The sequence below is a fragment of the Schistocerca serialis genome, chromosome 3 (assembly GCF_023864345.2).
Source record: "Schistocerca serialis cubense isolate TAMUIC-IGC-003099 chromosome 3, iqSchSeri2.2, whole genome shotgun sequence".
NCBI lineage: Eukaryota > Metazoa > Arthropoda > Insecta > Orthoptera > Acrididae > Schistocerca > Schistocerca serialis.
The window spans coordinates 31075048-31088597 of NC_064640.1; the positions used below are offsets into that span (position 1 = coordinate 31075048).

At 37.9% G+C, this 13550-nt stretch overlaps 1 protein-coding gene across 2 annotated transcripts in view; it reads right to left on the reverse strand.

The window, feature by feature from the left end:
* LOC126469688 (peroxisomal targeting signal 1 receptor) overlaps nucleotides 1-13550 on the reverse strand; it is a 242384-nt gene that overhangs the window by 179758 nt on the left and 49076 nt on the right. For both annotated transcript variants that reach the window (XM_050096845.1, XM_050096846.1), the window contains exons 2-3: nucleotides 6407-6561; nucleotides 5773-6075 (exon numbers count right to left, since the gene is read on the reverse strand). In XM_050096845.1, coding sequence (XP_049952802.1) covers nucleotides 5773-6075; nucleotides 6407-6559 — 456 coding nt within the window. In that variant the 5' untranslated portion in view covers nucleotides 6560-6561. The remainder of the gene's footprint in view (nucleotides 1-5772; nucleotides 6076-6406; nucleotides 6562-13550) is intronic.

Here is a 13550-nt window from a genome sequence, read left to right on the forward strand (position 1 = left end):
CCAAAAAGTGGCTCAATACCATAACTTGAGATTGCTGCAGTAACTCTCCTAATTATGCTAAAATGTTGGGAGAGGTGTCCTTTTGCAGCATTTTTCATGCGATTCCTGTGATATTAACATAATATGGGTTTGAGATGAAAATTGTTTTTCAGATTTAAATGAAAAAGTACATCTTCAATTTTTTTTCAAAAAATTATATACAACACTTCACATTATTGTTAACTAATTCCCTAATTATGAAAGTGGGACTGTCACGGGTTAACAAGTTAATAAAATTTCAAAAATACATATTTCACTAAAAATTATGTTTTTGTAAGATTTACAGATTTAAGTGGAAATATAAATAAATTCTTTCCATAAATTTGTGTGTAATATGTTTTAGACTATTATGAGTGATTATTTTATCAGAACTACTAAAAATATTAGTTTTGTTTAGAAACAATTGTACTGTGATTGCTATAATATTAAAGTTTTGAGTGGATGTAAAAAGTACAAATTGGGATAAAAATCTCATTGTTTATTTGAACTAGTCATGATAGAAAATGCTAAGCTCAGTATGTTAACCAATGGAGAATTAGCCTCTTATAACAACTGTGTGGTAAAAGTGCTGTGCAACTCAGCATCAATTCACTGTATTATGGGAAACTGTAGTTGTTTTTCAGTAAGCAACCCAATAAAATGTATACTACAAAATGCATTTGATGATAACATAATTGAAAATATCACCTTTCGACAGTGGGTCTCAGCAGACAAATGTAACTTGGAAACAATGCAGGAGACCTCATCGGAGTTCACTGAGTATTTTCTGAAGAACTGACCATACTCCATGATTTTCTAGCCAAGCAGTAAAGCTCTTTTGCTAATGAAATCCTGGAAAACTTGAATTAAGGTGAATATGTGACTTCTCTGGGAATTACACTTTCATGATCCAAGATGAGGCGCAGAGTTATCATTGGTCAAGTGATGATGCAACAGTGCACCACTTTGTAGTGTATTACAAAGGAGAGAAGAAAACAGAACATATGATCTCTGTTGTAATTTCTAACTGTTTGTACCATATCATCATAGCAGTCTACTGTTACGAAAAAAAGTTAATTCAATTCATAAAACCAAAACATAATTTGGTAAACTTATGTTTCCACAAAGATTTTGACACTGAAACGTTTTGTTTCAGCAGTTAAAAGCATCACATCTGCACACTTCGAATCTTCAACACAGGAAGAGTACAATGAAACTGAAAGATTTCAAGAATAGTGCTTTAGTCAGTCTGTTACCATCGCAAGGGGATACACTTCTATACCAACAGCATCAAATACATAAAAAATATTGGTAAATACTTTTTCAGCTACAACAGAATTTCCTGTTGAAACAGTTAAAAAAAACTCCAGAATAAATAGCTTTGTGGGATGTTAGTAGCTACATTAATGCCATATAGAACAAGAAATGGTGGTTAGTTAATACTTAAACAAAAGATGAAGGCCTTTATGAAGTTAAAAGCCACCTTCCTTCACCCAGTTCACCCATCACTGTCTTTTGCAAATCTTGCAAAATTTTGTATTCTGTGAGTATTTGTGAATGATGTTCTTTGTAAATTGAACCTAGTAACACCAACAGGAAGAATATATAAAATTCATGAGGATATTGTAAAAACCAATGCAACACTTAAAAAGAAGTGAAATCTTAACACGCATACTGCATGCATCAGGTTTCATAAATGACCTGTCAAATGTATGTGGTTATCAGTAAATTTGAAAGTATGCATAGATATATTAAGAATAAAGTTTAAAACAATAAATTTTACAAAAATGTTATTCTTTAGTTAAATATGTGTTTTTAAAATTGTGTAAAGGTGTGAACTCATGACAGTCCCATTTTCACTTCATGAATTAGTTATCATTAAAGTGAAGTGTTGTATATAATTTTTGAAGAATTTTAAAGATGTGCTTTTTGATAAACTAAAAATTTTAATTTGAAAAACAATTTTCGTCTCAAACACATATTGCATTTCTATTATAGGAAAGCTCATGCGAAATGCTACAAAATTAACCTGTCCCACCATTTTATCCTGATTTCAATTTGTTGTAGCAACTCTCAAAATTAAGGCAGTAGGGCATTTTTTTGGTGATTTTTGACAACTTCACACTGCCATATGTTCGAAATGGGCCAATGTATTTTAATAAAATTGTAGGCTACCCCTGCGCTCGATTTCATCAAAATCTGTGATGGGTAGTAAAAGCACTGTGTTGACTTGACATTGAATGACTCACCTACATTAGGATCTGATTCCTAATCCACAAATAGTTCCAAGTTTTCATCAAAGTGATTATATCCTTTGATAGCAAATTATGATGATGTAAAGAAGTAATACTGAGATTATTTTAGTTGGCACACAAATTAGGACCTGAAAAGTGTTTTGCTAAATAGGTTGTGAACCACACTAGTTTACAGGCCACCTTCATGTTTTAGGTGTTATGTAAGTTAATATTAATCATGTTTCTTTATTATAAAAATAGTTTGTCTTTATTTCGTAGGCTGATCAATAGTAAAAGTGCCTTCCAAAGGATGTGTAGTAGTACATAACAGTTTGAGAGTCCCCCACACTTTGGACAGTGTGTACATTATTATTCAGTCTAATTTCATTAAAGAACATCATGATTAAGCTTTAATTGCTTGTACACAGAGAACATTCAACTAGAAGTGCCTTTGTGTATAACAACAGATTCAGGGCCCCCGTGGGTTAGTTACTGTGTGGTTCAAAAATCAATCTTTGATGATGATGACAACTTGGTTAAAATCTACATGTTTGTACATGACTTAAGTTTGATCAAAAGTGCAGTGGCACATCATAAAAGATTACAGGTCCCCATATGCTGAAACTGTGCTAATCATTAGTCTGTTATTGGTATCAAAGAACATAAAGGTCTCAGTTTGTCAGCTAGTACATGATAGTGTAATGAATTTTATTGCTTTATTCATGCCAATCAATAGATATATACAAGGTGATAGTAAATGATTGATGGTGCTATTGTATTCTCATCTGCGTTTTTAAAGTAGAGAGAATTAAGAACTTAGTTTTCATCCTTGAATTGTAAAAGTCATTAAGATTTGTTCTAACCAACTGTACTGCTTGATTTGAAGTGGTGGCCATTTGTGTTTATATAGCCACACACAGTTACTATAATGCTCCTGGTCAGAAGCAAGAGAGGACCTTAAGGCTCCAGCCTGGTCATGATAAATGATCAATAAATAAATAATCTGAAGAACATTGATTTGAATTCCATTATTGTTTCATTGCAATCTTTTAATAGAAAACTATGTCAGGGAAAGAAACCCATAAAAATACAAAGGTAAAAGTACAAAGAAGGGTGACTCGTTTTGTATCATCGTGAAATAGGGGACACAGTGCCACAGACATGATATGTGAATTAAGAGTGGCAATCACTAAAACAAAGTCATTTTTCAGCGACGGGATCTTCTCAGGAAATTTCCATCACTAGTTTTCTCCTTCAATTGCGAAAACATTCTGTTAGCACCCACCTACATAGGGAGAAATGATCATCACGACTAAATAAGAGAAATCAGGGCTCACACCAGAAAGATTTAAGCACTGGTTTTTCCCAGGCACCTTTCGAGTGTGGAATGGTAGAGAGAGCTTGAAGGTGGTTCACTGAACCCTTTGCCAGGCACTTAATTGTGAATAGCAGAGTAATCATATTGATGTAGATGTAACATCTACTCACCAAGCTGCAGCAGAACACACATATAAAAGAAGGTTGGAATTAGGCAAGCTTTTGTAATCAGAGGCTCCTTCAGGCAGAAGGGTTGAAGGGGAAGGAAGAGGAGTGAAGGAAAAGGACTGGAGAGGTCTAGGAAATGGGGTAGATTTCGGGAAAGTCACCCAGAACTGAGGGTCATGGGAGAATAACTGCATAGGATGACAAGGATGTTTCTTAGTTTTGTACATCTTTCATTGTCTTGCCTGTATTTTTCACCACTCACCTACCACCTCTGTTATGTACAATACACTTAGCTTTTCACTGTTATTAACTAACACACAATGTTTAAGCATATTATGTCTTCCATCTTCAAGCTCTGAGGTTTTCAAATCTTGTCCAATGCAGCCCCCAACAGTAAATCTTTCCTTCTCATCCTATGCGGTAAGTCTACCCTGACCCACCCTTCTGGGTGACTTTCCCGAAATCTATTCCTTTTCCTAGACCTCTCCAGTCCTTTCCCTTCACCCCTCTTCCTTCCCCTTCAACCCTTCTGCCTGAAGAAGCCTCTGGTTCCGAAAGCTTGCCTAATTCATACCTTCTTTAATATGTGTGTTCTGCCACCAGGTGATGAGTAGATTTTTATCCATCCAATTAAATTATTTTGTTAAAAACTGATTGTTCTCATTGTTATATGGAATGTAAAGCTTTTCGAGTAGTGTGGTAACAGCAGTCGGTGGGAGGTGCTCATTTCACAGCATGGCTCAATAAAATCTTAGCCCTTGTGTGAAAGTTCCTCGAGTGATCCATGACAGGTTAGTATTGTGTAACAACACACACAGACTTCCATTTATTTTTAAATGAGTCAGCAGTTCTTAAGATGGCTACAATAGCACATTAAATCTAATTGTGCACCAGGTACACGAGGTAGTTGGAAAATGTCAAACCAGTGGTGTGACTGGCTGAGCACTATGTATCAAATTTGTCAAAAACATTTACAATTGGTGAGGCTGCAAAGGAGTGAACATTTCATGTGGAATGAGTAGCAACTGTTGCTCAATGGCAGTCATAGTATGAACCACAAGGTGGTAATCACTGTCAGTGAGGTGAAAGTCAATAATGAAGAAGGTGAGATGAGATTCAGAAATGGACCAAATGATACAGAACTCAGATCTAGGAAATTCACTATAATGTTTCCTGTGAGACCAAGTGGTAAAATTTGTGTCAATGTATTATAATACAGAGAGGCTGAATCTCTGAACTCCAGGAAAACTCTCAACATATTTAAAAAATAATAAAATTAAAAACTGAAGAAGTAGAAAGGGGGACCATTATGTTTTCCATGACTGACATATATTTAATGTCTGCTTCTCAAAGATGAAATGATCATCAGAGAGTTTAATGTAGAAGTTTGATAAAAGTGAGATGGAAGGATGTCTTTGATTTCCTTTCAGGTAAGCCCTCAGTGAGGAGATGGTTGACTGTAAAGTGTTAACCAATTATATGAACTCTGCTCGAATGTCAACTATAATATTTTGATACATTCTTTCACCCAAACTACATACAGAAATTTGGGTAGTAAACGTAGACTAAATCAGTGTGCCTCATTGTTATTCAAACTCTGATTACAGTCTTTTGCACATGAATACAACTGTTTGTATGTTGGCTTTTGTTCTGTGCCTACTCTGATATCCATTTTTCTTGCCAATAATGTGTGTGCAGTGCTGCCAATGAATCTTACTTGTTTTCCATACAATTCATAAATATCTTATTCACTGCAACTTGGTTTCATTCAACAAATACTGCTGATATGACATTTACCTACTCACAAACTGAATTAGGCATAATTCACCTTAACTAAGGGATTAGCACTTTTGCATGACATGATAGAAGTGTAGCTAGTAAGTGTTGATTTTCATAACATGAACAGAAATAATAAACCATCTTCCATAGGAGAAAAGTGAGAAAAAGACACATCTCACATCACCCCCTTATGTCATACACCTTCTGTACTTCCTTAACATTCATACAAAGTGCAAACCTAGAGTTAACTACTCACATCAAATTGTTTTCCAGATTCAAGATATTGTTCAGCCCAAATAAGATCTTCACCAGGAACCCCCACAGGATCATCTGCTGCCAATTGTTTTTCAGATGCAAGAAATTCTTCAGCCCAAATAACATCTTCACCAGCAATCCCCACAGGATCAGCTGCTGCTAGAACAGCCACTCCTGGAGCTTGAATGGGAGCGTGGTGACTGACAGAAGATTCAATCTCCCGCATTTCTTCCAGCAAAGAATCCATTCTGAATGATTTTGGAGCACTGTGAGCAGCACTTTCAGCAAGAAACTGATTAACCAGCTGCAATGAAAATACAAAAATAAGGCTAAACTCAAGTGCAGAAGCAAAGCTGAACAGTAAATTCTGTTATTTTAACACACGTTTCACTTCTATTTCACAGACGATATGGTACATTGAAAGGTCAATCTACATAAAAGTATAGTTTCTTGTAACAGAGAACAGTGACCTCAGATAGGCCATTATGTAAAGCCTGATGGTAAAAGTTATTTAATTAGAGCTAGAAATAATATGGCACAAATTGACAGATATGTTTAAAAGTTTACAAATAAGCCATAAAGGCACAAACATTCAAGCAACTATAAAATGTCAGTTTTGAACTGGGTGTGAGTACCTGTTCAGCGCTAGAGATATTACCACCTGCATCTTGGAAAGGGTGTTCCACACCAGCATCCCTAAATGCTTTATCATGAACAAAGTGTGATGAAAATTCTGCTGCAGCAGCTTCTCTGCTGCAGTCTGCTTCCACTAGGTCTTTCAGAGACATGCCTGAAAATTAAAATAAATATATATTTTATAACAACATCATTAGTGTACAGCTGAGCTGTGAAAGGTATTCAAACATACATTCAAATTACAGTAAACACAGAAAATAAAACTCATTTTTATTTTACTATAATTCACTGCAAACTCAAATGTATTCACAATCCATACATGAAATTAGCTTTCAAAGACATAGAACAACTCCGTCATTATTGCCACATTTATTCAGTTTCATATTCCATAGATTAATAATAATAATAATAATAATAATAATAATAATAATAATAATAATAACATATTTATTCAACACTGAATAATCAAATACAATCACTAGAAATAATGTAATTCCACGACATCATACAGATTATTTTTCTGAATATGCCAGTTTACAAATTACAAACTAAAGATTTGTGTGTAACAATAAATTTTGCATTTGTTAATATACAAATAACAATTTACAGATTTTTTTTACCATTAGATCACTTGTGAATTACCTAAAACTACGAGTCTTGTGTACTTACAAATAATTTTTCATAGTGATAAAGGACTCATCAAGAAAATAAAATTGATTTTCGTTCAAAACTGTTTTTAATTTGTCTTTTAATTTACTAGTAGGAATGGCTATGAGACTTTTTGGTAGATGACGATGTTGTGATCCTTGTAGACTACCTGTAGCCAGTATGTGCTGGTACCTCCCAGTATCTCCATAATGTAATGAAAATTGGGCCAGTGGTGAATGATGATAAAATCAAGTATCTCTTAGTACCACACCGCCATGCCTCCTTTCCTTCCACTGTTGTTGAGTGGCATATTTTTGAACAAGCTGAAGAATTCTAGCACATGGGATCAATACTGACTATTAGAGGTGAAGTGGTGAAAGAAGTACATCAAAGAAATACACACCCTAGTCCCATGTTTTTTAGTCTGAACAATTTATTAAGTCATGACTGATGTCACAGAAGAATTCGACCAGCTGTACATGACAATAGTACAGCCTATAATTTTGTATGGTTGTGAAACCTGGGCAACATCAGCAACAACTGAAGAAGCAGTCTGTGCCTTTGAGAGGGAGGTAATTTGAAAGATCTACGGACCGGTCTACAATATCATATAAGGTAAATAGGAAAGACGACCTGTATCCGCAATTCGGAAAGCCACACATTGGCTGAATATTAAGGCACAGGAGGCTACAGTTGTTTGGCTACAACCTTCGAGCTGATACATCCCTCCCATACCGTGTCCTCCATTCTCAACCTGCTGGAAAACACCCAACAGGACATTTCAGGACATAATGGAAGGATTGCGTTGTTGTTGTTGTGGTCTTCAGTCCTGAGACTGGTTTGATGCAGCTATCCATGCTACTCTATCCTGTGCAAGCTTCTTCATCTCCCAGTACTTACTGCAACCTACATCCTTCTGAATCTGCTTAGTGTATTCATCTCTTGGTCTCCCTCTACGATTTTTACCCTCCACGCTGCCCTCCAATGCTAAATTTGTGATTCCTTGATGCCTCAAAACATGTCCTACCAACCGATCCCTTCTTCTAGTCAAGTTGTGCCACAAACTTCTATTCTCCCCAATCCTATTCAATACCTCCTCATTAGTTACGTGATCTACCCACCTTATCTTCAGCATTCTTCTGTAGCACCACATTTCGAAAGCTTCTATTCTCTTCTTGTCCAAACTAGTTATCGTCCATGTTTCACTTCCATACATGGCTACACTCCATACAAATACTTTCAGAAACGACCTCCTGACACTTAAATCTATACTCGATGTTAACAAATTTCTCTTCTTCAGAAACGATTTCCTTGCCATTGCCAGTCTACATTTTATATCCTCTCTACTTCGACTATCATCAGTTATTTTACTCCCTAAATAGCAAAACTCCTTTACTACTTTAAGTGTCTCATTTCCTAATCTAATTCCCTCAGCATCACCCGATTTAATTTGACTACATTCCATTATCCTCGTTTTGCTTTTGTTGATGTTCATCTTATACCCTCCCTTCAAGACACTGTCCATTCCGTTCAACTGCTCTTCCAAGTCCTTTGCTGTCTCTGACAGAATTACAATGTCATCGGCGAACCTCAAAGTTTTTATTTCTTCTCCATGAATTTTAATACCTACTCCGAATTTTTCTTTTGTTTCCTTTACTGCTTGCTCAATATACAGATTGAACAACATCGGGGAGAGGCTACAACCCTGTCTTACTCCCTTCCCAACCACTGCTTCCCTTTCAAGTCCCTCGACTCTTATAACTGCCATCTGGTTTCTGTACAAATTGTAAATAGCCTTTCGCTCCCAGTATTTTACCCCTGCCACCTTCAGAATTTGAAAGAGAGTATTCCAGTTAACATTGTCAAAAGCTTTGTATTGCGTAGTAACAGTATTTAAACAAGTGGAGCAGTGGATGCTGAAGCTGGAGACCGGCAACTATCTGCAATCTGCAGTAGATATCTCCTCTGTTGTGAATGACTGATCAGATTTTTTATTGTGCTTTTTGTAATATTTTATAATTTTTAATGTTGTGCTGTTTTTCTCTTTGTAATGTAGTTATTTCTTTTATCTTTCTACTGCAGGTCTTAAAGGACAGTTTTTCTGAATTGCAAGGGTGAGAACTCTCCCTGCAATATATCCTGTATTCCTGTAACCCGCCTGGCCTCAACCTTTGTTAATCTTGTCCTTTACCCATTTATCACCTCACCTGTTCCCTTTCCAGCATTACACAACCATCTATTCCACCAATGCGCCCACATTCTTTTTACTTCTCCCCTTTTCCACTGACCCCCTCCCCCAATCCCTCCGTCTAACCACCCAACTGCACCTAGCTAAACTATCCTCTCCCACAAGTTGCACTTTACCGTCCCCTACCCCTACCCCTACCCCTACCCAGCTATTCCCTCCTTGCCCCAGCGTTCTCCTTATCTCCAATACCCAGTTTGCTTCTCCCATCATGCTCTGCTGCTTGCTATGTGGCCTTGACAGCCTGAGACTCATGGTCGCTCGTGTGTGCGTGTAATTCTGATGAAGGCCTTTACTTACTGACAATTCTTTTTGTTGTGCCTATCTGTGACTTAGCATCCCTGCTATATGATGAGCAGCAACTATCCTTTTCATAATATTGTCATTATCCCACATGCAAAACCTACCTGTCAACCAGGGGAATTACGCATTACCCAGTCACCTGTTACACATCAGACACATAGGCTGGCCTTCACGAGCGCACAGGGAGGGAGAAGAAAAAGAGGAACCTCAAACGCCAAGGCAGATGAAGGATAGGAGAAGGGGAATGAAGAAAGAAAAAAGGAATGAAAAACTATGGGAGAGGTTTTTCTGATATCAGCTATTGAATATGTAGAACATTTCCATAAACATCCCAGACATGTTCCCCAAGGGAGGGGAAAAACAACAGCAAGAGGATAGAAATGCAGCACAGAAGTAAAAAGATGCCGCTAAGGCTTGGACCCTGTGATAACCAAGAAAGAAGCAGCCAAAGAGCGGCGAGCCCCCTGGGGGTGATAAGTAACCATCTGCTTAGCCACATGAATGGCCACCCCCAAGTTGTGGCAAAACACAAACTTAACCATTCAGTTGCCGAACATGCTGCAAAATCACAACACAAATGATTTCAACAGCTGCTTCACTATGAGGGCCATTTGGATACTTCCTCCCGGCACAAGTTTCTCTGAACTACGCAGATGAAAATTGTCTCTCCGATGAAAATTGTCTCTCCAACATATTCTGTGGTCTCTCAATCTCTGTAACATAAGCCTCCACTAACCTGTTCCTACTGCCTCACCTTGCCTTTTCCCTTCCCTCTTCTGTCCATGTCACTCCTCCTCCGTCCAGGTCCTGCACTGCCTCCCCCCCCCCCTTCTCTCTCTCTCTCTCTCTCTCTCTCTCTCTCTCTCTCTGCCCCCCCCCCCCTTTTCCAACCCCTCTCCTTCCCCTTCCTCTCTCCCTCTTCCATCTTCACCTTTCTCTCCTTTCCCCCCCTCTCCAACCATCCATGTCTTGTTGTGCAGCCATAAATTCATCTGTCAAAAGACCTGCCTCTTTCCTGCTACCCCCTCTTTGCTTTCTTCCCTACCGCCTCCCTACTTCAATCAGCTCAGGCAACTCCTTTTAATAATTGAATACCAATAATTAGTCTTGCCAAGGCCATGGGAATGTGCCTTTGGGTGTCAGTGTGTGAATTTGTGTACTATTGCTGGAAAAAAAGCTAGTGTGAATGCTGTGCTCCAAGCATTGATCTGCTGTAGGTGAGTGGTTGCCTTTTCCTTATTTTATGTACTGCTCCACCCTGGAATTTCCATTATTGTAACATGTTTTTGAACATCATTTAACGACAGGTATAGGAATTCTGAATATGGATGGACATAACCTAGCACCCAGTTACAACAGGTCAGGTATGGTGAAAGAATGAGTTTTCACTTATATTCAGAAGGAACACAAATACAAAACATTTATATCCATAGATTTTGCAGTGATCAACATTTTGAAGCTTGTGCTGCAGAAGTAGATTTTCATGGAAAGCTCATAATAAAAGTCACAATATACCGAGATTCATCTTGTAATTTTGAATTATTCATATAACAAAATAATGCATTATTAAATTTCATGACTTAGAAGCAGAATGAGATAATATTAGGCAGAGATTGTCACTTAAAATATTCAGTGCATATCTATTCTATAGCTATACTTTAGTCCCTCAGCATTTCATTTGATATAACCTAGCTCTCCTTAAACAGTTTGCTACAAAAGATATAGGAACCAGCACCACTGCTACTGACAACATTTTTATAAATGTATTGAGACTGCAAAGTCATAGAATAATGTCCACAGTTAATGGCCTCTCAGAATAGGATGGTCAACCGCGGGCATAAGGGGCAGTCAAATGGAAACAAGACAGATGGAAAAACAGTAAGTAAAATCAAACAATGGAAAATCGAGGATGGAATAGTGATGATGTTATCAAAAGGACAGATTGTTACTCATCACAAGAGGAGGCACTGAGTCGCAGACAGGCACAACAAGAGACTTTTGTTGCTCCTGTCTGCGACTCAACATCTCCTCTTATGGTGAGTAGCAACCTATCCTTTTCATAATATAATAGTAAGTAAACTGTTTATAATTTCAAAAAAATTGCTATAACTGTTAACACATTTATCCCACTGCGAGACAGGATGATCAATGTCTTCATGGAGAAATGTTTGTGGCTGCATATGGAAATTTCAATCTAACCAGGCGTGCACCTCTTCATATGAAGCAAATCAATGGTGATGAATTTCATCCTTCAGAGCTCCAAAAAATTTGGAAATTCCATAGTGAGAGATTGGGACTGTTTGGAAAATGGGTACAAGTTTCCCAACTAAACTTCTGCAGTGTAGCCAATGTTGTTTCAAGTATGCTGCAGAAGTTTTGTAGGGAAGCCCTCACACATCCTCCAAATATTCCTAATATAGTCCCATAGGATTTTCATATTTTTGGAGCCCTGAAGAAAGACAGTGTAGCAGCAGCTTTGCTTCAGACAAAGAGGTGCACACTTTTACATCTACATCCATACTCCACAAGCCACCTGACAGTGTGTGGCGAAGGGTACCTTGAGTACCTCTATCAGTTCTCCCTTCTATTCCAGTCTCGTATTGTTCGTGGAAAGAAGGATTGTCGGTATGCCTCTGTGTGGGCTCTAATCTCTCTGATTTTATCCTCATGGTCTCTTCGCGAGATATACATACGAGGGAGCAATATACTGCTTCACTCCTCGGTGAAGGTATGTTCTCGAAACTTCAACAAAAGCCCGTACCGAGCTACTGAGCATCTCTCCTGCAGAGTCTTCCACTGGAGTTTATCTATCATCTCTGTAACGCTTTCATGATTACTAAATGATCCTGTAACGAAGCGCGCTGCTCTCCGTTGGATCTTCTCTATTTCTTCTATCAACCCTATCTGGTACGGAACCCACACTGCTGAGCAGTATTCAAGCAGTGGGCAAACAAGCGTACTGTAACCTACTTCCTTTGTTTTCAGATTGCATTTCCTTAGGATTCTTCCAATGAATCTCAGTCTGGCATCTGCTTTACCGACAATCAACTTTATATGATCATTCCATTTTAAATCACTCCTAATGCGTACTCCCAGAAAATTTATGGAATTAACTGCTGCCAGTTGCTGACCTATATTGTAGCTAAATGATAAAGGATCTTTCTTTCAATGTATTCGCAGCACATTACACTTGTCTACATTGAGATTAAATTGCCATTCCCTGCACCATGCGTCAATTCGCTGCAGATTCTCCTGCATTTCAGTACAATTTTCCATTGTTACAACCTCTCAATACACCACAGCATCATCTGCAAAAAGCCTCAGTGAACTTCCGATGTCATCCACAAGGTCATTTATGTATATTGTGAATAGCAACGGTCCTATGACACTCCCCTGTGGCACACCTGAAATCACTCTTACTTCGGAAGACTTCTCTCCATTGAGAATGACATGCTGCGTTCTGTTACCTAGGAACTCTTCACTTGGGTACCATCATGGTTCCACAGACAACCGCAAAAATTTTTCCATAAAAGCACTGATGATTCTGTCTCACATTGGGATAAATATATTAATAGCTGTGGCAATTACTTTTGGAATAATAAACTTTTCCCCATCTGCCACATTTTCATTTGACTGCCCCTTATACATGGTCCAGTCACATTAATGTGACCACCGCCTATCTTCAACATCAATGTGCAATAAACACTCGAAGGTGGCAGATGGCAGTATTAGCAGTAAAGGATGTATGAAGTGTGTGAGGATACGGGAAACAGTGCAACCACTGTCATAATGAGGAAAAGGAGTGATTTATTTTACTTCCAAAAGAACATGATCATTGGCTTTTGAGACAAAGGTGGAAGTATTTATGAAATGTTTGTGAACTGTTGGTGAGCAGTTGTGGTTCAAGTATACCACGTGGCAAAATGGTACTATCCAAAACCAGTGCC